Below are 26,189 nucleotides of genomic sequence, written 5' to 3' on the forward strand. Positions count from 1 at the left end.
TATTCCATTAAAGACATATTGCTAAATTTACAAAATTATAAAAGGCTACTTACTAATCTTACCCAAAAAATCCACTACAACTAAAGTTATCCTTTACCTCTATTTAGAAATATTTTTAAATTAGAAAAATCATGCACGGATGCTGAAGAAAGGAGGTAGATAAAACAGCATGTAAGTATAACACAAAATAAAGTGTGAAATCACCAGTCTGAACTTCACTACCCTCCCCGAGGGTCACCACTGACTAATGACTGTCTTTCACTCTATCTATATTCATAGAAACACTTTTTTAAGGTATTTTTTTCATTCCATTAATTGGAAACAAACCTGACATATTGTTCTATTTGGTTTTTTAAACATCAAATCTGTCAGCACATCAAAATTTTTCCTGCGTTTAAGGCACGACTAAATACATGAAGTGTTTACAACAATGCTGCAATAAACACTTCTACACATGTACTTTCCCAAACATGTGTTCTAAACTCTATTTTACCTTCAATCTGACCTGCTTGTGTCTGAGCTCCTGTGTATGGTGGTTGCTGCGGCTGAACTCCTGGTGGGTGAGCTGCTGAGGAGGAGGAAGCAATGCTGTCGGGTGTTCCTGAACGATCTTCTGCAGGAGCACTGGGTGGCCCTGAATAGTCAAAAAAAAAGTCAGTTTAGTATCCAATACCTGGCCTTCCCCCAGTAAGCTCAAGGAATACATTTGGTTAAAAGATACTAAAAATACTATAGAATAAGTATATAACCACAAATATGGCTTTTTACATTAAATGTATGTACTTTATTTTTTCCTTTGTTCCAGTCTCTTAATCCAAAGCTACAACTGGAAGTCCTTCCTTATAAAGTGTAAAGTACTATATTCCCGAGTCTTAACCTCTTCCTGCAAAAAAACAAAACTCATGTCTGCAATGCCAATATCCTCCTACTCCAAGCAATGTATTCTGCACATCAACCAAAATTATCACTTCATTCTTCCAGGGGTCTTCACTGCCCATAAATTAAGTTCAACCCCCTAGTTTGGCATTAAGGGTCCAAACATTATTTCTCACAATTTCTCTTCTCACACGTCTCTCTTTCAGCTAAACTAACTTCTACCAACTCCCATAACATATCTAATATTTTTTGACCTCTATTTCATTTATCACTGTTCTCTCCACTATACCCCATATATTTAAATATAACATTCACATATTTAAATATGACATTATTTAAAATCCAATTATAATTCCACACTTCTAGCAAGCCTTCTTGACTCATGAATACCTTTTCCACTAGTGAACTTCTATCTAGTTTACTTTTACTAACCCATACTGACTTCTACTTTGCATTTCTGAACAGCTCCCCCTTTCACTCTTAAAGCCTCTGCGGTCTTTTGGCCGGGATCCTGACCATTGATTGTTTTTGTCTGCCTCACAAGGCCTAGCACTCTAACTTACATATGGAGACACTGTCATTCTTCCAAAATAATGAACACAGAAATGAATGGAGAGAATATACTACAGTTCCAATGCTGTGACAGTCAAAAAAGAGATTCTGAGGACAATGTAAATATGTCTTATTCCTTTAAATTCTTTCTGCTTTAGCAATGCAGAAGAGTGGTTAAAAGCATAGGCTTTGGAGCTAGACTACCTAGGTTCAAATCCTAGTGCTGTCACTCACTAGCTGTGTAACTCTGGAGATGTTAATCTCTTTCTGTGCCTCAGTTTCCTCATCTGTACAAAGGATATACTAATTCCTATTTCATAAGATTATTGTGAGGATTATCAGTTAACAAGAGCTTATGGCATGGGCTTATAAAAGGAATTATACAGCAAAAGCTTACAAAAGTGACTACTACTCAGAAAGTTCCATATAAGTACTTGCTATTATCAGCAGACTAATTTCTCTAAGGGCAAACCTCTATCTTCTGCTCTGATGTATCCCCAGAACTTACCACAGTATTAGGCACAGTTGACAGCTGACAGTCCAAGTATTAACAAGAACCTAAACTAGGATATAATAGTGGTAATGCAAGAGACTGATGATTGCCAGAATAAAATCGATGATGGTTTCTATCTACCACCATTTTACTTAAATTTATATCTATGTAGATAAATACATTTACACATTCTTCCTATTAGCCTAAATATATATGTATTTGTTACTTTGGCTCCTCTTTCCTCCCTTATATGTAATTTATGACAGTTAATGTTCATTCCATCTTTGTAATATTTTATCCCTCGTTCCCATTGCCACATTCATTATTGTAATAAGCCATATTTTTACCACATCACACCTGAAGAACTACAAAAGTATCCTGGCCATGTGTACAGTTTTTCCGACTATAATTCAACACACAAAGCTGTGAGAAAAATGGTCTTCAAATAATGTGAATCATATTAATATTATTCTACCTGGAATACAGTACATTTAAATCAAAATTTAAAAGTCTGACCTCATCAGATTTTCACACAATTTTATTTAGTGAGTAATTCCATGAAAGTCTCTAAGAAATACAAAATGAATACACCGTATACATTTCCAACTACTGATAAAGGCAAAGTAAATCCATCAGATAAACTCTCCCCCAGGTAACAACTAAAAACATGAACGAAAGAAACTATTTGAAATAACTGAAAGTCAATCAGAAACCAGAGTTTACCCCAATAAAACTAGAATGGATAAGAATTAAAAGCGCTGACCTCTGCAGCTCCAATGGCAGAAAACCACAGTGTTAACCACCTCATGGCTGGACAAGCAGCTGAAGATTTAGGAGGACAATCCCTGAAGTGAGGGTGCCACTGAAAGGGTAAGACCCAAAATCTAGGTATATATACTCCGCCCAAATCCACAGCTGACTGTAGGGCTGGGAGAGCAGAGGAGGAGATCTCAAGAAGGCTCAGAGAAAAAGCAGCACCTGGAGCAAGCTGAAAGGACTGAGCATACATATCAGCTGCTATACACCATAGGGAGAAAGAAGGAGTAGTTTTGAGTATGTGAAAGTTATCAAAACCAAAATGAAGTCATTAATGTTAAAAAATATAAAAAACTCTGATATGGCCATGAAGAGAGGATTCTTAGAAAAACTATCACAAAAGAGTTCAAAAACCACAAGCCTACACAAAGGCCATCACAACTTTGCAAAAATAAATAAATCAATACTTCTGTGACTGTGAGGACATCTGCCCAGAAACTGCCTGTCCAACCTCAGACTGGCATCACTCTTGCTAATGATCTTCGTAGCCAACAATAATTATTTCAAAACAATTACGTATTCTCATTTTTCCTTTAAAAATTTTGTCTGACTTTACCTCACTGAATATGCACACAGTTTACTATGGCATGCATATTTTCAATGTAATGCTCTATTCCCAAATACCTTTTTCTTTTAGAGAGCCCTTTTCTGTTTGTTATTTATATTGATAAAGTCCACACAAATGAACTCCCTGCCAGATCCTCAAAAGAATATAAAGAATCCCAAGTCACTACAACATATTAACCAGAATGTCTAGTTTTCGACCAAACACTATTAGACAGGCAAAGAAACAGAAAAATGTGACCCTACGGGAGTTGGGGAGTGTGTGTGGGGGAGAGGAACCCGGTCAACAGAAACTGACTCCAAATGGGTCCAAGTGTTAGATGTTGCAGATAAACATTTTAAAGCAGCCATTCTAAATATTTTTAAAGAATCAAACATAAATACATTCAAACAATTAAAGGAAAATGTAGTCTTAATGAATGTCAAATAATCTCAACAGAAAAACAGAAACTATAAAAACTCAATGGAAATTCTAGAACTGAAAGCACAATTAAATAATTCACTAGAAAGGTTCAACAGCATATTAGAAATCACAGTGACCCTGAAGAGTTCAACAGAAATCACCCAACCTGAAGAACAGAGAGAAGACTGAAGAAAAATGAACCTTAACGACCCATGAGACAGTATCAAGCTCTCTAATGTGTTATTAGAATCCGAAAAGAGAAAAAGAAGCGGGAAAAAATAATGAAGAAATTATAACCAAAAGTTAAAAAGAATAAAACAATATAGGTACTGCTTTAAGGTTAAAAATTTGTTTATATACAAATCCACTCTATACTCAAGCAATTTAACCAGAAAATCTACATATAATTTTCAATTTCTCTAAAAGACAAATCAAATATAATTCGAATACTGCAACTAATCAAATTATAAAATAGTTCAGATTTTTGCAAACTTTCTAAATTTTACTTTCAAAAATTTACTTGAACCCAACAGTGGTTATTCTTTAAGGGGGAGGGTGCTACTGTTGGGGAGAGGACATAAGAAAGTTTTCTGAGTATTGGAAATAATCTACATCTTAATCTAGTTAGTCTTTTACATAAGTGTACAAATATGTAAAAATTTGTTAAACAGAACACTTAAGACTTGTGCACTTCACCATATCCAAGTTATTCTTCAATTAAAGAAAGAACGAAAGGAAAGAAAGGAAAGATGAAGGAAAGGAAGGGTATAAAGGAGTTGGAAACTAACTTACCTGAAACCTGATCATCTGTTAAGCCAAACGCTGACATAACATTTTTATTGATTTCATCTTGGTTTTTTAAAGGATCAAAAGCAGACATACTTGCTGCCATAACCTGAGTAGACTGTTTTCCAGAAGAATCAGAAGCAGGCTTTTCTTCCCTACCATCCACAGTATCTGCAAGAAGAGAGGAATAAACAAAAACGTGTTTCCTTTTTATCTATACTCGGTAAGGCCTAAACGTACAAGATAGGGAAATAACGTATGTGTACAACGATAGTCTGGAATATTAAGTATGTCTGAATATAAGATTATAAATCATTTTACTTTCTTTATACTTTTTTGTATTTTTACTTCTAGTACCAGGGAGGAGAGGGCAAAAAGAAACAGAAGATTAACAACAGCTTTTCCAAAAAAGTTATTTACCTCCTTTCATAAGAAATATTAGATGAAAAAAATACAAGCTCCTGGATAAAGAGAAACATTTTACTGTTTTGGTTTTTTTTTGGAGCCCAATGACCTATATCCTAGTATCAGATACCCACTGGGCACTCTGGAAATAACAATTATAGGAACTAAGGCTTTATTTTATAAAAAGAAACTTAACTAAAGTTATAATCTCAAATTTAACATTTCATTTTTACTGTCTAGTGGTCCACTACTAAATTACATGGAAATCAAGCCAACCATAATTAATTCATAATCTTCCATAAATAGCACATTAAAAACATTTTTGAATTTACTACCTTCTATTTTAATACATATTACTTATTAAAATACTTATTCAAATGCTTACAGATAAAATGATGTATATGGGATCTGCATCAAAATAATACAGGAGGGGAGCCGGGTGCGATAGCTCATGTCTGTAATCTCGGCGGGAGGCCAAGGTGGGTAGATCACTTGAGGCCAGGAGCTCGAGACCAGCCTAGCAAAACCCCATCTCTACCAAAAATACAAAAATTAGCCAGGCACAGTGATGCATGCCTGTAATCCCAGCTACTCAGGAGGCTGAGTCACAAGAATCACTTGAACCCAGGAGGAGAAGTTTGTAGTGAGCTGAGATCGTACCACTGCACTCCAGTCTGGGTAACAGGAGTGGTGAAAGTGTATGTACCGTAATTATATGATACCATAAGTTGGTAACTGTTGAAATTGTATGTGGGTTTATGGGATTCATTATAATGTCTACTTTCGTATATACTTAAACTTTTCTATAATAAAATGTTTAAAACAACAACAACAAAAAACAAAATGTTAAATATTATAAGCAGGTTAAATTTAAAATCATGCTTTTCTTCTAAGGATACTAAGATATTCCACAGGCATTTATACTACTGTCTTTCGAAAGAAAGAGTTCAAGAATAACCTACATTTTACAAATAGGAATCCAAGTCCAAGATACAAAAGACATCAAAACAAACAAACAAAACACACGAACAAGTAAACAAAAGGACTGTTGTTAATCATTTACTCAATTAAGGAACAATGATTATCACTTTTGTTACCAAGTAAGTAAATGAATATCTGTTCTTAGATCACCCCGGTAATCAATACAAAATGTATCTTCTGAAAAAAACTAAGTGCTAAAGGAATATAAATACCCACAGCACACACTGGCTGGCAGCTCATTCATTCCTAACATACCATTCCAGGCTACCCTAATATTTTCTAAGTTTTTGGAAAAGGAAAACCCCTAGAACTATTCCTTTAAAACACGTCTACCAGTTATCTACCTTCCCTACCAAGTTCCTTCCTCTAATCCCAAGAGCATACCACGTCACTCTTACCAATTGTTTCCCCTCACATCTCACTACCTATGCCTCTTTTCACTTATCACAAACTATAACGATCAGGAAACACACTATATGTCCTACTACTTGCTCCATTAGCTGCTGGAGATACTGCCAACAGGTCAATCTTCTATCTAAGGTAGTTTACACACCATCTGCCTCTTGGAGGAAAACAAGCATCCAAGAACCACTGTAATAGAGAGCTGAAGACCACAGGCAGCCATGTTTCTTGGTGAGGGTAATCCACAGGTTCTGAATAGCACTGATAGCTGATTGGCAATTTTATTTTGTGGACTAGATTTCAGTTTCTGATGTAGGGCGCTTTTTTTTGTTTTTGTTTTTTAAAATTAGAACTATCTCTAAAAATAAAATGCAGACTGTATTATTCTTATATCATCTTATCATCAGATACGTCAGACAGGACACAATAACTAGAAGATGGCCATACAAGAAAACAACACATGGCATGACTTCCAAGATGCAGAGAAGAAACCAATTTTAACATCTTTTACGTTAACATAGGTAAAAAGCTAACAATAATATGTATAAAAATACAGAAACAAAGAATGAAGTATAAACAGTAGCTAGAAATAGGTGAGGAAAAAGTTTCACCTAAACCAACAAATTCATAAATCCATTCCTGAGAGTAGAATGTGGGCCACTGTAGCTAATTTCTGAACAGTACTGGCTATACTGGTTAAATTCTCATCTACATTTCTTAATATTTTGCAGATGGTTAAATCCCCTGAAATTATATGCAAATGTTGTGTCAGCATCTATGAATTCTTCTAGAAAAATTGTCCCATTATGTTCTGAAATAGAAGTGGAACTAGAAATCACCAATCAATCACCAAATATTTATTAACTATCTATCATTAACATAATTCCACATGATTATTAGAAGACAGGAAGAGAGTAATGATGGAAAATACGTCTTTATTTAAACTGTAACTAAAATAAACACAGAAAACAAAAACTCCCAAATTATTTAATGGCCAAAAACAGAATACATGCCATTTATCCACAAAAATTATCTTGTGTTAAGCCCTTTACATGCAGTCATCCAGACCAGACTTTTTTTAATTACTATTTCACAATATGGACAGTTCTAAACATATGAAAATTATAAGCAAACAAGTTGTAAAAAATAATGAGTTTTCTTTAAATGCAACATCTAAGAATCTTAAAAGAAGAAAGCAGTTTTTTAACTCTACTTTCAAGTCATAACACACACTTAAATTTCAGTCCACATTTTAAAATACATTTGGTCCCAAAATTATGTCAGTTCCAAATGTCGACACTTCTTGCTTTATCTTAACACAAATAGTACATGTCATCTATAAAATGGGGGAAAAAAGTTTTTCTTTAAATATTATTAAAAATTGTGTTTCAACTTTACAATGTACCATTTTTAATGAATATTACTAATCTAAGTGATTTTTAGTTGAAACTACTTCCAACACTACGTAATATTCATGAAATGATTTTCAATTCCCAAGGTTCATTACTTACCTATTATACTAAAAAGGGTTCATGTGTCAAGAGGATTTGAAAACTGACCTGTGTAATAAATCCAAAAGTCTAAGACTAGTTGTGAATGAATCACCCAGAAAACACTTTAAAAATGGGATTTCCAGTTCCTAAACTCCAGTAGGTCTATGATGAGATCCAGGAATTGGTATAATGAAACCTCCTAGTAATCTTGATGAACAGCAAGGTTTAGGAACACAGACATAAATACTAGTAGAGAGGCAGAGGAACAAGAGTGACACTGGGGGTGCCATCCTTCTCCTACTTAAAAAGAGTTTTTACAAACCTCCAAAAAGACGTAAGAACAATAAATCAGAATACAATGGATTCAGGGTTTACCATTTTCAGGAATATTGGTGGAAGGTCCAGGTTCTCCAGGTGGTTCCAAGCTATCCAATAAACGATTCACTTTATTTCGAAGTTCTATCAGTTCTCGACGGAGATATTTCACCTGACTTGATTCAAGGGGTCTTGGTTGGCCATTAACTGAAATAAAAACATTTATTTGCTTAAAATTAGAAGTTCATGAATAAGTATACTAATAATATGCAACAAGGAAAAATAAATACAATTCCTTTAAAAAAACAAAAACAAGATATCGATGTCATGGAGTAACTTTTTTTAAAAAAAGGAATTCTCTATGGCTAATAACTTATTTTGGGAAAAAAGTCAAATGATTTGATGCCAGACCAAATGATTTTCAGTTGACTGAAAAAAATGAATTCCTTCATTCAGCAACAAACACTGTCAACACTCAGGTTATTTTTAAAAAGAAAAGAAAAAAAAGTGACACAAGGCTCTGATTGCAAACCCCAAGACAGGAGTTCGAAAATTAAACTAAAATGCTTTATGCATTGCCAGTATACATACACACAAACTCCTGAAGCACCTAATTAGAAAAGGCCATCTATGTGAAAATAAAAGTTCAGGGCAATTCTTTGTTAAATATGTTTCGAAATCAAACCACCAATTATAAGCTTTTAGAAGAAAACTCACCAGTAATTCACATACTCCCTGCATAGCTATGAAGTTCAATACAATCTCCTACCTACATCAATTAATTATTGGTTTTCACTTGGTATTACTGTTTTTTCTCCCATATTAGAGGAGAAAAATAGCTCCTAGCAGCCAGAAACTGGTCTGGTATAGTAAGATAGGCCTTAGTGTTGCTAGAGGCTGGCCTGGCACTCACAGGTAGGCTGTGGTGTTCTCCTGTCGAACATAAATATTTCAAAGAACACCAACATCACAGAAGACTATCATCTGTGATAGATCAACAGTCCATAACCATGTCAAAATTCAGACAAAAACAAGAACGCTGACCACACCAGAAAAATGACCAAACCACCTTTTATCCTGGCTAATATGAGTGACTGCTACTGCTTTACCAACTACAGCTTTAGCCTCAAGAACCTTGAACTTACATGCCTAGTATGGCCTATAATCTGTTATTATCTACTTAGTGGGTTTAAGAGCACTAAGCTCCAAATTATATTCAATTAAAAGTTTAAATTAACTAAGTTTAAATTAATTAAGTTAATATTAGTTGTCAGCTTGATTAGATTGAGGAACGCCAAATGATTGGTAAAGTACTGTTTCCAGGTGTGTCTGTGAGGGTGTTTGTTACCAGAGGAGATTGACATTTGAATCAGTGAACCAGGAGAGGAAGACCCATCTTTAGTGTTGGTGGGCACCACCCGATCAGCTGCCAGCGCAGTTATGACAAAACAGGCAGAAGAAGTTTGCTTGTTGGGTCTTTAGCTTGCTCTCCTTCCTATGCCAGATGCTTGCTTCCACTCCTCCTGCCCTTGGACATCAGACTCCAGGACAAGAGGCTCCAGTTTTGGCCTCTGGACTCTAGGGCTTGTATTAGCAGCTTCTCAGGGGACTCTCAGGCCTTTGGCAACAGACAAAGGCTGCACTATCAGCTTCCCTGGTTTTCAAGCTTTTGGACTTGGACTGAGTCACTGAGCCACTATCAGCATCAGCTTCTCTCTTTCCCCAGCTTGCAGATGGCCTATCATGGGACTTCACCTTGTAATCACCTTGCAATTCTCCCTAAAAAAACTCCCATGTATCTTATTGGTTCCATCCCTCTGGAGAACCCTAGTACACATAATAATGTATCTTCATTAGTGTGAATATAATTGGAAGACTTTAATGAACCATTTCAAGCACACAACAAAATACTTACTAAACACCCATCTTTGTTAAAGCTTTATATATATTTATATTTTTTTCAAGAAAGAGTCTTGCTCTGTCACCCAGGCTGTAGTGCAGTGGCCTGATCCCAGCTCACTGCAACCTCTGCCTTCTGGGTTCAGCAATTCTGCCTCAGCCTCCCAAGTAGCTGGGACTATAGGCGTGCACCACTACGCCCAGCTAATTTTTTTTTTTTTTTTTTTTTTTTGGTAGAGACAGTGTTTCGCCATGTTGGCCAGGCTGGTCCGGCCTCCCAAAGTGATGGGATTATAGGCGTGAGACACCACGCCTGGCCAAACCTTAATATTTTTTTCATCTTTGCTCCTAACCACTAAGAAATGAAACAGCATAGACATAATTAAATCTCCCAGAGTACCTTTCCTTAAAACCCACTCCCCTACTCGATTTTAAATAATTTTATGTTTCGTCCAAAACAATCTAGACTGTTAGGTTTATTCCAACTATGTTTCGTTGTATATAATTGGTATGTTAGTTACATTTATAATCCTTTTATATTAGGCACACAGCAGTTGTTCTATATAATAAATGCCCCCATATGAGGTAAAATAATTCCCTTTTGACCAGGCGTGGTGGCTCACGCCTGTAATTCCTGCACTTTGGGAGGCCGAGGTGGGTGGATCACGAGGTCAGGAGATCAAGACCATCCTGGCTAACATGGTGAAACCCCGTCTCTACTAATAATACAAAAAAAAAATTAGCCAGGCGTGGTGGCGGGCGCCTGTAGTCCCAGCGACTCTGGAGGCTGAGGCAGAATGGCGTGAACTCGGGAGGCGGAGCTTGCAGTGAGCTGAGATCGAGCCACTGCACTCCAGCCTGGGCGACAGTGAGAGGCTCCGTCTCAAAAAAAAGAATTCCCTTTTATTCATAGTTTGCTATGACTTTTCAACATGATTGAGATATAAATGGCTTTTCTTTATCTAGAGATGATTCAGTTTTTCTCCTTTAATCTGTTATATAGAAAGTAGTATGTGATTTTCTAATTTAAAGCAATCTTAGACCCCTTAGGTGAGCAATTTTGACAATGGTGTGTTTTAATATTCACTGATGAGTTTGATTTGTAAATATTACTTAATATTTTCTATCTATGATCATAAGTGACACTGGTCTTCATTTTCCCTGGCTTGTTTTCATGTTAATGTTATATTAATCCCACAAAATGAATTAGTGCATATTCCCTCTTTGCCTATGCTCTTGAATAGTTTGTATAATTTAGAATCATCTGTTCCTTAAGTATTTGGTATAATAGTTGGTCCAATTTCTTTAATGTTAATTGGGGCAATCAAATTTTCTTTTCTTGAAATAGTACATTAAATTTCCCTAAGAAATTGTCCATGTCACCTGAGTTTTCAAATTTAAATAAAGGAATTCATGGTATATATAATATAAATTTTTAAAGTTTCTACTATAAACCTTTCATTTCTTACATTGCTTATCCGTACCTTGTTTCTCCTTAACTAATCCTCATAAAGGTTTGCCAACGGCATCTTTTCAAAATTGTTGATCCTAACAATTCCGATTTCTAGTTCACATCGCTTCTTTATTATTTCCTTCCAAGTTATTTGAGCTTTGTCCTTCTGTAACTGTTTGAATACCTTGCTCAAAACTTTCCAATCCAGTTTACTAATATAAGTATCTAAGGCTGTAAGTACTACTCTAAGTACAGCTTTAGCATTCTCTAAAAACTTGGTTACACAGAAGTCATTACCTACTTATTTCTAATTCCCATTATTATTTCTTCTTTGACTTATTTAAAACTGTATTTGTCTCCAAAAGTAGGGAAATTTGGGTTACATATTCTGTCCAATGTTCTCTAAAAAGGCCAGAGAATAGGACCTTTAAAATATCTATTCTCTGTTATATCTTGGAATTTTCTGGAAGACTTGATTTACAGTCAACTTCTATAATGCACTATGAGTACTCAAAAACAAACAAAAAAATGTATTTCTCCCTAACTGCTAGATGTAGAAGACCAAGGCTGTTTGAGCCTGCTTGATTTATCAGCTCTTCCATAATTGTACATTTATTGATTTATCTTTGTTCTGTCAATTTTTCTTAGGGGAAAACATCTAAAGCTAACATGCATAAGTGTTCAGATTGTTATACAGTCACAGTGAATTATTCTTTTTATCATCATAGAGTGACTATTACTACTCAAGTTTTTATACAAGTCTATTCTGTTAATAACCAGCTTTCTTTGCATTTGTCTAGTCTCTTTTTCTAGCCCTTTACTTTCAAGCTTTGCATAATAATATTTTATGTCTCTTGGAAGTAGCATGGAACTGGATTTTTTTTTAAACTCCATTAAGAGATTATTTTAACTGATATATGTAGTCAATTCCTGTGTACTGTGATTAGTATTTTGCTCTTTCTATTAAGCTTTCTATTTCTTTTATTCTGCCACCACTTTCTACTGAACTGAACAGGTACCCTTTTGTTTTCTTTTTTTCTCCTTTCCTGACAATGTCTAATTTTTCAATAATAACTCTTACATGTATATCATGCATACTTGCACATTTGTAGTATGCAATTTAAAAAATCTAAAGTTAATTACAATCTTCCTCCCAAATAAGTCCTTAAAATATTTGTATTCCTATCATCCCTTCCTTTCTTACATATTATTGCCCAGTATTCTTGTCCCAAATTGTTTTTATTCCCTAAAACTATCAATTTTTTGTAACAATCAATGCTCATTAAAACATACACATTAATTTCATTGGTGCTTCCCAATCCCCTGACAGCCCAAGATTTAAGAGTTAAGCTTCCTTGACTTTTCCTGTATCAAGGGAAAAGCTTTTCTAAAATACTGCTTTTGAAAGCTTACCCTACTGAGGGCCTAGGATCAAGCAACAGTTTATCTGCTCACATTGCTTCTTGCATCTTTCACCACCTTCTGAACTAAATTTCCTTCTTGATGAAGACCACTGTTAAAAATTACTTTAACAAGGGTCTGTGAGTGGTAAAGTCTCAGTCTGTCAAAGTATTTTTACTTCTCCTCATCCATGAAATTTAGTGGAGTACAGGATGCTACTTTTCTAGTTATTTTTCTTAACTGTTTGCAACTGTGATACTACTGTATTTTAGCTTCTATTACTACTATGAAGAAGTCTACCAACAGTCTAATTGTTTCATATGTGATCAGTCTTATTCTCTCTGGCTTTTAAGGTAATCTCTCTGTCTTAGACATTTTCCAGTTTCATGACAATATGTCCAGTGGGGATGTGCCCTTTCTTATCCCTGCTCAAGGATCCCTGTGCCTTCTGAATCTGAGGGTTTGTATCTTTTATATAATTCTGAAAATTTCTTTAGTCATTACCTCAACATATTTCCACTCTCCCATTCTCTCCTTCTTGAAACTCTGAATGGAAATATTCTGGATGTTCTCATTTTCACCTTCTCTTTGCCTGTGTTTTTGTGCTTTACTCTGTAATTTATTTGGATTTCCTTTGCAGTTCACTAATTCTCTTTTTAGCTATGACTAATGTGTTTAACCTATCCACTTAAGTGTTTAATTTCAATGATTATATTTCTCATTTCCAAGTTACTTTAAGTTCTTTTTAAAATCTGTTTATTCTTTTTCCATAGCACAATAGCACCTTGTTCTTACATTCTCGTTTTTTTGTTTTTTATTTCCTGAGATGGTGTCTCACTCTGTCACCCAGGCTGGAGTGCAGTGGCGCGATCTCGGCTCACTGCAATCTCCGCCTCCTAGGTTCAAGCAATTCTCCTGCCTCAGCCTCTCAAGTAGCTGGGACTACAGGCGCCCACCACCACAGCTGGCTAATTTTTTGTATTTCGGTAGAGATGGGGTTTCACCGTGTTGCCCAGGCCAGTCGCGAACTCCTGCGCTCAGGCAATCCGTCTGCCCTGGCCTCCCAAAGTGCTGGGATTACAGACATGAGTCACCATGCCTGGCCACTTTTATATTCTTATTCCTTCTTTTATGTCTTAAATAACTTTTAATTTTGTAGACTATCACATATTTTAACAAAAGTTCTTGAAAATCTAATCCTACTATTAGTTGTGTCCAGTGGTTCTTGCTTACATGACAGTTTCGTGTGTCTTACAGTTTTGTCTGTGAGAAACCTATGTGACCTGGATTGAGAACACACCCCTCAAGAGAGATTTTGGCCTTTCTTCTGAGATTTTTCTAAAATGGTAACATCTGGGTTTCGGAGTTACCAAACTACACGGATAGTTTAAATTTAAACCCAACTCACTTGAGGACCACAATTACGAATCCTCAAGGGACACTTCCCAAGCCCCTGATGGGCCAAAGTATAAGAGTCAAGCTTCCTTGACTTTTCCTGTATCAAGGCAGACTTTTCTAAAATATTGTTTTTGAAAGCATGGCCTACTGAGGGACTAGGACCAAGGGCCTACACCATGTAGACGCCAGATGGCAATTCCTTAAATTATGGAGGCTAAAATCTCTACTATCACCACCAAGAACACCCCAAGTTTCAGCTTTTGGTACATCAGGCTTTAGTTCCATCTATTTTTTGTTCCCTGGATATTTCCCTTACTTTTCTGGGCAAGCTGAATTACAGAATTCAAAAAATACATTTGTAAGTTTGTCTAGCAGATCCTGTTTAAAGTAAGGGTCTTCAGATTATCTAATCTGCTTTATGCCTAGTCAATAGTTAAGTATTTTATATTCAATACTGTAAAAAGATACCTTTATTTTAAATAATTTTAAACAGTTTCTGTTATTTAACATTTAAATTCTGATTATTCATATTCATCCTTCCTAGATGGAGATGAAATAGATACAAATTAAATCAGTAGACCATGATTGTATTTCATACTGAACTTTAAGATTCATGCAACAAAATTTTAAAAAATGAAATGCTAAACAAAACAACCGGAAAAAGTGTACACATTTTATTTTTCACATAATCACACTAACGTTTAACTCTGTAATCTTTTCTATCTTGTCCCTTAAAGTTCTACCTTGCATATCTATCAAGATCCAAAAGAAAAAATCTAAAAGATTAAAATTAGTCTTGCACTGGTTTTTATCAGAACTATTTTTAATCTTTAAGTACTCCTTGGGAAATACTGTCTAAAGCAAGGGTCCCCAACCCAGTGCTGCTCTGTGGCCTGTTAGGAACCAAACCGGGCCGGGCTGCACAGTAGGAGGTAAGTGGTGGGCTCTGCCTCCTGTCAGTTCAGCAGTGGCATTAGATTCACATACGAGTGTGAACCCTATTGCAAACTGCACATGCGAAGCGGAAGAGTTTCATCCCGAAACCTTCTCCCGCTGACCTCCCCCCACCCCGTCCATAGAAATGTCTTACACAAAACCAGTTTCCAGTGCAAAAAGGTTGGAGACTACCGGTTTCAAGTATCAGACTTACATGTTAAGCCCTGAGAATAAGTAACAACATACTGTAATGTGAGAGAAGATAATTACAATTCAAAAACTCTAATACAGCTAAATTAAAACTATAATACTGTACCAGGGATAACTAAGTTATACCTGATTTCACAAAAATAACATACTTAACACTCTGTTTTTACTGAATTAAACTTCCATCATTTGCTTAAAACATACATAGCCATAAGCTTCAAGTAACCTAAAATAACTACCTGGACACAAATAAATGTAATAATATTTGAATCAGTTATTGCTTACCTGAGTCTTTAAAAAGAAAAAAGCCAAACATCTTTAAAATACAATGAATAAAATAGTAAATTTATTAGAAAGTTTACTACTCACCAAATAATGTCAGTTTCAGTATCCTACTACACTGAATTGCAAAGGAAAGGTCAGAACTATCAAAAATTGTTATAAGATCTCCATCTGGAATTTAAAAAAAAGTTTCAGATTTGTATAAGCAGTAAACTAGTAAAAATTAAAAATCCAAAATGTAGATTGTAGAACATAGTTGAACTCTCCCATAAAACCCTTAAACTTTAAAGGTTTGTCTAGCAAAAACGCATTTGTTCAAAAACACACTAAATCAGTTTTGCTTATTACTCTTACGGCAAGGTATTTACACATATCCACATGAAAAAATATAGCTAAAGTTAACGCATTAAGTGCCTTAATATCTACTAGTCACTAGGAGGAGATTCATAGACAGCAATATCATAAATTGTTGGTTTAGACTGAAATCTTTTCATTCCAAAAAATTTACGTATTTTACCAAGAAATAAAAAAGTTTCCCAAAGTTCAAATCTTAATCATAGGTACAGTAAAACACTACTGTTGCAAAACTGCTTTAATGAATGGATAGTAAATTCTTTCAGGCCACTGACCATTTTGATTCTAAGATGAAAACAATCAACTCTTCCTAGAAAAATATTTATATATTCAAAACAATGCATATTTATGACCATGAAGTCCCCCAGATCTCAGGGATAAAGAATGCTATAATTAGCATACCAACTGTATGTGTCAAAAGCTTTCAAAGGGCTAAGGGAAAAATATGTTCTCTAAAGAAAGCAAGAATAAAAAAGCAGCCAGAGACAAGGAGTTCATCAGGGACCTCTGCAGGGTGTCTTCACAAACAGTTGGGTGGGGAGGAGTTCTGTCCTGGGGAGGCCACAAGACTACTTCTGGGATGCTCTGCTGCACCTATTTTTAACACGAATTAGGTGGATTTATTTTGGACAAAGATGACAAAACTGAGAATTTTATAACTGTTTTTAGCTCCTTATAGCCAGACCCACTTCCCGTAACATACCTGTTTAATGTTCAACTTTCATAAACACATTTTTAAAAGAAAATAAAGTATGTATGTAAAAAAAGAAAACTTCCTGTTACTTTTTTTCCTTTTCTGAATCCTACAACAGAAACAGAGTTATCTCTGATGGCAGGAACTTCACCTAAGCCATCCCTCCACTCTACTAACAGAATCTAAGGAAGACAAATCAAAACAATCAAAAACTTTTTGGCCGAGTGTGGTGGCTCACACCTGTAATCCCAGCAGTTTGGGAGGCTGAGGTGGGCAGATCACCTGCGGTCAGGAGTTCGAGACCAGCCTGGCCAACATGGAGAAACCCCATCTCTACTAAAATTACAAAAATCAGCCCAGTGTGGTGGCGTGTGCCTGTAATTCCAGCTACTTGGGAGGCCAAGGCAGGAGAATCACTTGAACCTGGGAGGTGGAGGTTGCAGTGAGCCAAGATCACACCACTGTACTCCAGCCTGAGCGACAGAGCAAGACTTTGTCTCAAAAAAAAAAAAAAAAAAATCATGAAATACAAAGTTGTAACTAAATGTGGAAGACAAATTACAACTCAAGCTAAGGGTCCACTAACTGTGACCAAGGGGCAAAATCCCTGTGTTATTACAGGTCTGTGAATGAAAAATGGTTTTTACATTGCAAAAAAAGATAAGACAGAGGCCTTATGTGACCCACAAAGCTACAATAGTTATTATCTCTGATCTATTAAAGTTTGCTGACCTTAGACCTAAACAAAAACAAGGTAGTTAAGAGAAAGCCAATCAATGAGGTCAGTTTGAGATAAATGCAAAGGATCTTCAAGTGAAAAAAGGCAGTTAAAGGCCAGGCACACTGACTCATGCCTGTCATCTCAGCACTCTGGCAGGCAAGGCAGGAGGATCGCTTGAGCCCAGGAGTTCAGGACCAGCCTGGGCAACACAGTGAGAGCTCCATTTTGATAAACATGAAGAAGCGGCGTGCAGTGGCACACGCCTGCAGTCCCACCTACATGGGAGGCTGAGCTGCAAGGACTGCTTGAGCCCAGCAGTTCAAGGCTTCAACGAGCCATGATCACACCATTGCACTTCAGCTTAGGAGACAGAGCAAGACACTGTCTCAAGGCCAAAAAAATAAAAAATAAATAAAAATAAAAAATTTTAAAAAGAGTTAAGGAAGTACTAGCCAGAGCAATTATGCAAGAGAAAAAAATAAAGGGTATCCAAATTGGAAAGGAAGAAGTCAAACTTTCCCTGTTTGTAGATGACATAATCTTATATACACAAAAACCTAAAAACTCTACCAAAACCCTTAGAACCAATAAATGAATTCAATAAAGTTGTCGGAAACAAAATAAATACACAAAAATAAGTAGTGTTTCTATACAAATACAAAAAATAAAAATAAAAAATGCAATCCCATTAACCATAGCTACAAAAATTTTTAAATATCGAGGAAGAAGTTTACGAAGATGAAAAACCTCTACAAAAAAAAACACTGATGAAAGAAACTGAAGAGCTGACATATGTAATGACATCCCATGCTTATAGATTAGAAGAATATCATTAAAATGACAAAACTACTCAAAGCAATTTACAGATTCAATTCAATCCCTATCAAACCACCAATAAAATTATTCACAAAAATTTAAAAACAAATCATAAAACTTGTACAGAACTACATAAAACCCCAGACAGTCAAAGCAATACTAAGCAAAGAACAAAGCTGAAGGTGTCACACTTACTGACCTCAAAATACACTACAAAGCTGTAGTAAGCACGGACTGGCATAAAAATGGACCCACAGAACAACAGAACTGACATAAAAACAGACCCATTGACCAAGAGAACACATAGATCAACGGAACACATAGAACAACGAAACAGAATAGAGAACCTGGAAATTAATCCATGTTATCTATGGTCAACTGACTTCCGACAAAACCACCAAGACCACTCATTAGGAAAAGGATAACCTCTTTAATAGGTCGGGAAAAGATTTCAAGAATAAGACCTCAAAAGTGCAGTCAATAAAAGCAAAAATAAATACGATTATCTCAAACTGGAAAGCTTTTCTGCACAGCAAAGGAAACGAGAGTGAAAAGAGAACTTACAGAATAGGAGGAAATACAACTACACATCTGACAGAGGATGAATATTCAGAATATACAAGGAACTCAAACATCTCAACAGCTAAAAAACAAACAATCCAATTTTAAAATTGGCAAATGATCTGAACAGGTATTTCTCAAAAAAAGACATAGAAATGGTCAATAAATATATGAAAAAATGCTCAACATCACAAATCATTAGGGAAATGCACACATATCAGGAAAATGAAGACCACAATGAGGTTCACCCCAGTTAGGATGGTTATTATCAAAAAGACAAATAACAAATGCTGGCAAGAACGAAGAGAAAAGGGAACTCATATATTATTGGTAGGAATGTAAACAGTACAGCCACTATGGAGAACAGTATGAAGGTTCCTCAAAAAACTATAAATACAACTATTTATAGATGTATTTATAGCTTTTTATAGTTTTATGGAAAAACCTATTTCCATAAAGAGAATTTTGTCAACAAATGTGTCTGGGAACACTGCATACTACCAACTTCTAAAAACGTATATAAACGTATTATAATCTGAAAACTTCTAAAGAAACACTTTTGTCTTTGCTTAAACCAGCTTTCCCATACTTAGTTGACCATGAAAGCCTTTTTCATTCCATGCATACTAAAACCTTTCATTTTGGGAAATAAGAATAGAAAAAAAAAATTTTTTTCAGGCTAAAAGAAACCAGAATTATATGGACAAAAGGAGAAAACAATGCTTGTAAAAATGTATGTGAAAATGTTCTAACACTTAAAATTCCCTTCTAATAAACCACTTAGCAATTTTTTTTTTTTTTTGAGACAGAGTCTTGCTCCATCACCCAGGCTGGAGTGCAGTTGAGCGATCTCAGCTCAATGCAAGCTCCGCCTCCCGGGTTCAAGTAATTCTCTGCCTCAGCCACCCAAGTAGTTGGGATTACAGGTGCATGCCACCACGCCCGGCTAATTTTTGGCATTTTTAGTAGAGACAGGGTTTCACCATGTTGGCCATGCTGATCTCGAACTCCTGACCTCAAATGATCCACCTACCTCAGTTTCCCAAAGTGCTGGGATTACAGCATGAGCCACTGTGCTCGGCCCCACTTAGCTATTTTTAACTGATAAGAGAATTATAGTAACTATATGAACATCGCATTCAATACAAGAAAGGGCTCAACCACCATGAAGGAGAGGACGGGAAAGAGTCCAATAAAAATGGGCAAAATAACATAAACAATACTTAAGACTTTAAGGTCAGGCATGGCAGTTCATGCCTATAATCCCAGCACTTTGGGGAGGCCGAGGCAGGATTGCTTGAGCCCAGGAGTTTGAGGTGACACTCCAGCCTGGGCAACAGAGGCTCTGTCTCTTTAAAAAAAAAAAAAAAAAAAAAAAAAAAGGACTTTAAAAAATAGCTTTAAAAACACTCTTACCTTCATCTTTATACTTTATTGTTACTTCATCATTACTCAGAAGTTTTCCTCTGAAAACTCGTTGCATCATTAGCACTAATTCATCATAAGTAATATCTTCATTATGAATAGGAATTCGCCGAATATCCTCCCCAAGTTGAGCTTTGATGATTAGCTTCCCGCTCAGATCCAACTGTCCGTTCATGGTGGACTCCAGGATGTTCTATATATACAACTCTAGAGAAAGACTGATAAAAATGGTTTTGATAACTAAACAACAAAACATATCTTAAAAGTTGAGAGCAATGCTACTATTAGATGCTAAGAAACTCCGGCCTCCAAAAGATTCATTATCCCCATGTTACAATATTTATGTTAAAATGGTCTGGAGGCAACATTATTTTACTTTAGGGATAATAAAATAAGCTTTTATGTCTACTATAATTTTTTCTCATATTTAACTGTTCATCTGACATTACCATTTAGATTTTTCTTACTATATCTAAAAATAAATTCCTGATCTCCCATCTAAAACTGCCTCTCCTATAGGCCTCTTTATCCTACTTCTTTGAGTTGTATAAGACAAAAAAACCTTGGCTGATCTCTTTCACTCAAACCTTACATCCAAACTGCCAACAAAATATGGTTGCCACTACCTTTAAAATAACTTTGGGGTCCAACCACTTCAGCACCTTCACTGCTATCAACTTGACTCAAGCCACCATCATCGCTTGCCTAAACGACTAGAAAAGACTCCTAACCAGTCTGCCTGCTTTTTACCTTTGCCCACTTTTAATCTAGTCTCACCATCACAGTTAACGCTGTTAAGTAAAACCTAGCATCATTCTGTTCAAAACCTTCCAATGCATTCTCATCTCAAAAAGCAAGACCTATAAAATCATCTGGCCTCTGGTCCCTGGCCAAGTATTTAACTTCATTTCCTACCTCTGTTCTTCACTCACCCCTGCTATACCCATACTTCACGTTTTCCCTTTGTCTTAAAACTTTCTGATACCCCTCATATGATTCAGATTCCTTATCAATTGTGAACTGAGAGAGGTCTTTCCTAACCATCTAATTTAAAATGGCTCCCCTGTCATTATCTTCTTATCCTGCTTTTTCTTCAAAGCACTTAACACTACCAGACATCAAAAATTTGTAACTTTTTATTGTCTTTTCCACTTGATGGCAGGAAGTAAACTATTATGTTTTCTGTATTCCCAGAGCCTACAACAGTGCCTGGCAGACAATAGTCATCCTATAGCTGTTAAATAAAGGGAAAAATAACTACTGGCTTTAAAACTCTATTATCCTATAAACTGCAAATGCTAACTCTGAAGACAGAGTTATGTGTGAATACTCAAATAGAGCCTCAAGTTTTTCTAAGAAAGATCTCATGAGTATGTCTTTAATTTCCTCTCTACGTGGGGGAACTGAAGGAGAAAGGACAAATTAGTAACACCCATCTGAACTGTTTAAAGACTGTCCACTACTGTGCTGCATACTCCCTAACTCTCCCACCTGGGTGGGTGTGTATGAATGGACTGTATACTTTATTAAATAAGACAGTGTCAAACAACTAGCCACTAAACACTAATTCGTTACAGAATTTTCCCTTAGGTTTTATTTTAATCTTTGATTTTATTCAGTAAGACTATCCTGTAATGACTGTATTTTTATTTATTTATTTCTTTTTTTTGAGATGGAGTCTCACTCTGTCACCAGATTGGAGTGCAGTGGCACACTATTAGCTCACTGCAGCTTCTGCCTCCTGGGCTGAAGGGATTCTCGTGTCTCAGCCTCCTGAGTGGCTGGGACTACAGGCATGTGCCACCACGCCCAGCTAATTTTTGTTTTTTTCAGTAAAGATGGGGTTGCACCATGTTGGTCAGGCTGCTCTCGAACTCTTGACCTCAAGAGATCCACACACCTTGGCCTCCCAAAGTGCTGGGATTACAGGCGTTAGCCACCAAGTCCAGCCATGACTGTGTAATTTTAAATTCAAAATAATGTTGGCCGGGCGCGGTGGCTCACGCCTGTAATCCCAGCACTTTGGGAGGCCGAGGCGGGCGGATCACAAGGTCAGGAGATCGAGACCACGGTGAAACCCCGTCTCTACTAAAAATACAAAAAATTAGCCGGGCGCGGTGGCGGGCGCCTGTGGTCCCAGCTACTCGGGAGGCTGAGGCAGGAGAATGGCGTGAACCCGGGAGGCGGAGCTTGCAGTGAGCCGAGATTGCGCCACTGCACTCCAGCCTGGGCGACAGAGCGAGACTCCGTCTCAAAAAAAAAAAAATAATAATGTTGAAGGTCTCTAGCAAGTTAAATAGTTGCTAAATAATAAGGGAGGATATACTTATCAAATAATGGGTCAATATCTCTTCTTCTCAAGGCCAAGATGTTCCTGAATGTTATCTATAAACGCTGAACACTTCCTAAGCATCAACTCCTTCCTCCTCCTGCCCCAAGAAAATGATCTGAGACATTTAAAGGTGTCCAAAAACTCCTACTGGCCACATTCTAGTTTCAACTTCCCGCCTTACTACTAGCAGCTTTCTGCTTCCTCTTCTTAAATCTGTTATTTCATTAACACCACACTTCTCTGCAATTATTGTTTATTCTTTCGGGGTATGTGAAAGCACTCACCTACTCCCCCAGCATATCAACCCTTCAAGTACTTGAAAAAAGTTTCCATGAATCCTATTATATGAATATTATATATTAATGCTCTACTATTCTTCATATAAATACCCTTCGTTCTTTCACCTAACTAGTCCTTAAATTAGTATCTCTAGACCCCTCACCATGCTCTGAACAGATATTTTATTAATAAAACTTCAATGAAATGGGTCATTAAAACTAAATATAACACTTTAAGGTCAATGCAGAATAGAGTGAACTGCATTCCACTCTAGAGATGCCATGCTTATCTTAACGCAAAGTAAGAATACAGTTAGTTTTTTATCTGCCAGTTCTTACAATGGACTTCTCATGAAGACAGTGATTAACAGAAATCTCCATACAACCAACTCTTCGCCTTCTGCAATGCCTTCTGCATTCAGGAATTACTTCTAAATACCTACTATGTGCCAAGCTCTAAAGTATAACTATTTCACCAAGATGGTAAATATTCCATCTTGTTTGCTTTGCAGCCTAAGAGTAATAAAGATCTTTCAAAAAATCAATGTATTTGTTACCTTCTCCTTTCTACAAGAAGTGTAAACCAGGAATAATGTAAAAGGACCCAGTGCTTAGCTTCAGTAAGCTGGTATTATCTATTCCCAGCAGCACCCAGAAAAGTGCCTGACATATAGTATTTAAAGACTTTAAATTTTTTGAAGTATGGGAGAAGAAAGCTGTCATATAGATCAGTTTTTACATCCGATCCTCACACTATACCTTCTTTATGGAGCTAGAAGTGACTTCCGTCTGACACATGCCTAATTAAGAAAAAATTCCAGCTTTGAATATAATTGATGGTATGTCCTTCTGACTGGGGTACGGGTTAGTTGCCCAGTTTCAATGGATTTAAAATTTGAAGGCCGGGCGCGGTGGCTCACACCTGTAATCCCAGCACTTTGGGAGGCCGAGGCGGGCGGATCACAAGGTCAGGAGTTCAAGACCAGACGATCAACACGGTGAAACTCCGTCTCTACTAAAAATACAAAAATTAGCCAGGCGTGGTGGTACGCGCCTGTAATTCCAGATACTCAGGAGGCTGAGGAAGGAGAATCGCTCGAAACCGGGAGGCGGAGGTTGCAGTGAGCCGGGGGAATCACGCCACTGCACACCAACCTGAGACTCCGTCTCAAAAAAAAAAAAAAAAATTGAGTCAGGTATACTTTCTATCTTCCATGTGTTTGCATGCAAATTCACTTTTTGTGTTTCCCACTGACTGTAAATATCTTGTGGCCAGGAACCCGTGCTTCTTTCCTAAAGCTGTTGTTAGCTCGTGCAGTCATCTCCCCAGAGTAAACACAAAAGTATCTCAAAAGTAAGTGTGCAACAAAAGTTTTCTCTCAAGGGGAAATCCCATCCCAACATTACTTCATATACAGAATTCTGGTACTCGTTTTCTCTTCCAAAGTAGAGACTGGTATTAACAACTAGCTCCTAGAACTGCCAGTAGGAGCCCTACAACAAGCTCTTCTCCCATCTTGTCCCTGCCCCGGCCCCTCTGAAGTCCAGAAATGTCTCGGCCTCTAACTTGTATAATATAACCCTCCAACAGGAACGCTTTTCTCAGCACTGGGAATAATCTGACATGCTCAAGGTCATATAAAAAGCCTTCCTCCTGAACCAGGATCTAGGTTCAGTGGCCATACTTCTGGTTCTGCTATCTGTAAGGGTAAGACCCTGCTCAATTTCAGAGGCTGTGGCTTAGGCACCTCCTGAGGGGAGCAGTTTCCTTCAAGAAATACTAAGTCAAGTCAACCTGTAATTATTCTAAACAAGGCAACAGGCCTCAAACCCTGCCTCAGAGGCAGTGTAGCAAGACGGTCAAGATTCCCACTACCAGCGATGTGATCTTAAGTCCTCGAAGGCTCACTTTCAACACATTCGAAATGAAAATAATATCTGAATTTGGAGGCATCCTTGTGATGATTAAATGAGACACTGCATCTCAAATACTTACTTTAGTGTCCAGCAAAGCAAACTCTTAAAATTAGCTAGAATCATCACTATAAAACCAGGTTGGGCCTCCAGCTGGCGCTTAAGCGTTGACTTAGCCAAGGAACCAGGCTCCAATTCAGTGACCCCAATCAACTTATTCCCGTAGGCGCCACTCCGCACCCTTCCGAGCGCCTTCGGGTACTGGGCGCCGGCCAACCCAGACCTCCCAAAGGCCCTCTCTCAATCCAAAACCTTTGAGGCAGGCTGCACCAAGGAATTAACTGGCCCACTCGCCTCCCGGAGCCCCCGAGGCGCGCCTCCTGGCCAGCGCGGCCAGGGGTTGCCTCTCTGCCCTCCCCCTCCGCGACCTCCTTTCCCTTCCCCCTATGCAAAGCCCCGCCCTTCCTGCCTCCGGCTCCGTCCTCCCCCCGCCCCCTCCTCCCTCCAGCCCCTTCCCCAGCGCCTCCGACCCCAGTCGCCGGGCGGTTCGAGCGAGGCCTTCACAGCGCCTCCTCGTCTCCCGGCCTCCTCGGAGAGAGCGGCCGCAACCCCCGTCTCCAGTGGCCATACCGGCTTGCGGAGGCCGCGCCGCCGCCTCGCCGCAGGTCTCAGCTGAATGGGCCGACGCGAGGCCACTGGACTGGGGCGTCGCGGGGAGGCGGTGGTCACTGCCCGCTCCGTTGCCCTCCGCGACCGCCGCACCTCGCTCGCAGGCTCGCGCGGGCCTCGGCCAATCGCGTTGACCCAACAAGCCTAGCGAGAACTCGGGCTCTGTACGTGGCAGGTGGGGGAAGAAGAGAGGCGGGAGCAAGAAAAAAAAAAAGCCCTTTCGCCCCTCCTTACTGCGCGTGGACACACCAGGACGCATGCGCCAGGCTCAGGGCTGGCTGGGTCCCGGCTGCCTCGGTCCCGGCTGCCTCTACCGAAGACTCCCTGCTTTCTCGCTGGATGATGGGCTGTAGGAAGCGTGAGCTGCGCCGATTCACGCATGCGCGGGGCGTGACCAGGACTTCCGGTTTTCTGGAAAGCATGTATTTCCGTTTCTCGCCAATGGGCGGGGCGTAGTGCGCTGTTCTAGACTTTTTGAGAGCCGGTTGCAGGTCTGTCCAACTTTAAGTGGTTTTTGTCGTTGTTGTTGACCATTGTAGTAACAGATGAAAAAAAAACCTTTTCTTCCACAAATCCATTCATTCATTACTGGGAGCCTACGCTTTGCCAAGCCCCGTTCTAGGAATGGGGGTGAATCATTTTGTGAGCAAGGAGTTTCCAATTCAGCAGGGAAGACCGACAGCGTTTATAAGCCAAGACAAATCTGTGACTGTGTAAAGGACAAAAGCTGGGAAATTAAGGCTAATGATTCCTGAGTGATTTT

At 37.9% G+C, this 26,189-nt stretch overlaps 1 protein-coding gene across 6 annotated transcripts in view; it reads right to left on the reverse strand.

Moving 5' to 3' along the window:
• Window positions 1-25,883, reverse strand: part of LOC105477484 (trafficking from ER to golgi regulator) — a 37,740-nt gene extending 11,857 nt beyond the window's left edge. Inside the window, exons 1-6 of one of the 6 annotated variants that reach the window (XM_011734003.3) lie at window positions 25,676-25,883; window positions 20,225-20,451; window positions 15,750-15,833; window positions 8,147-8,293; window positions 4,497-4,661; window positions 494-634 (exon numbers count right to left, since the gene is read on the reverse strand). In XM_011734003.3, the coding sequence (XP_011732305.1) occupies window positions 494-634; window positions 4,497-4,661; window positions 8,147-8,293; window positions 15,750-15,833; window positions 20,225-20,408 (721 nt within the window). In that variant the 5' untranslated portion in view covers window positions 20,409-20,451; window positions 25,676-25,883. Of the gene's footprint in view, window positions 1-493; window positions 635-4,496; window positions 4,662-8,146; window positions 8,294-15,749; window positions 15,834-20,224; window positions 20,452-24,839; window positions 25,067-25,387; window positions 25,615-25,660 lie in introns of those variants that run through there. The other 5 variants (XM_071092517.1, XM_011734005.3, XM_011734002.3 and 2 more) reach the window with 5 other exon arrangements.
• Between the last annotated feature and the right edge of the window lie 306 nt (window positions 25,884-26,189).

This window comes from Macaca nemestrina, chromosome 2 (assembly GCF_043159975.1).
Source record: "Macaca nemestrina isolate mMacNem1 chromosome 2, mMacNem.hap1, whole genome shotgun sequence".
Classification (NCBI taxonomy): Eukaryota; Metazoa; Chordata; class Mammalia; order Primates; family Cercopithecidae; genus Macaca; species Macaca nemestrina.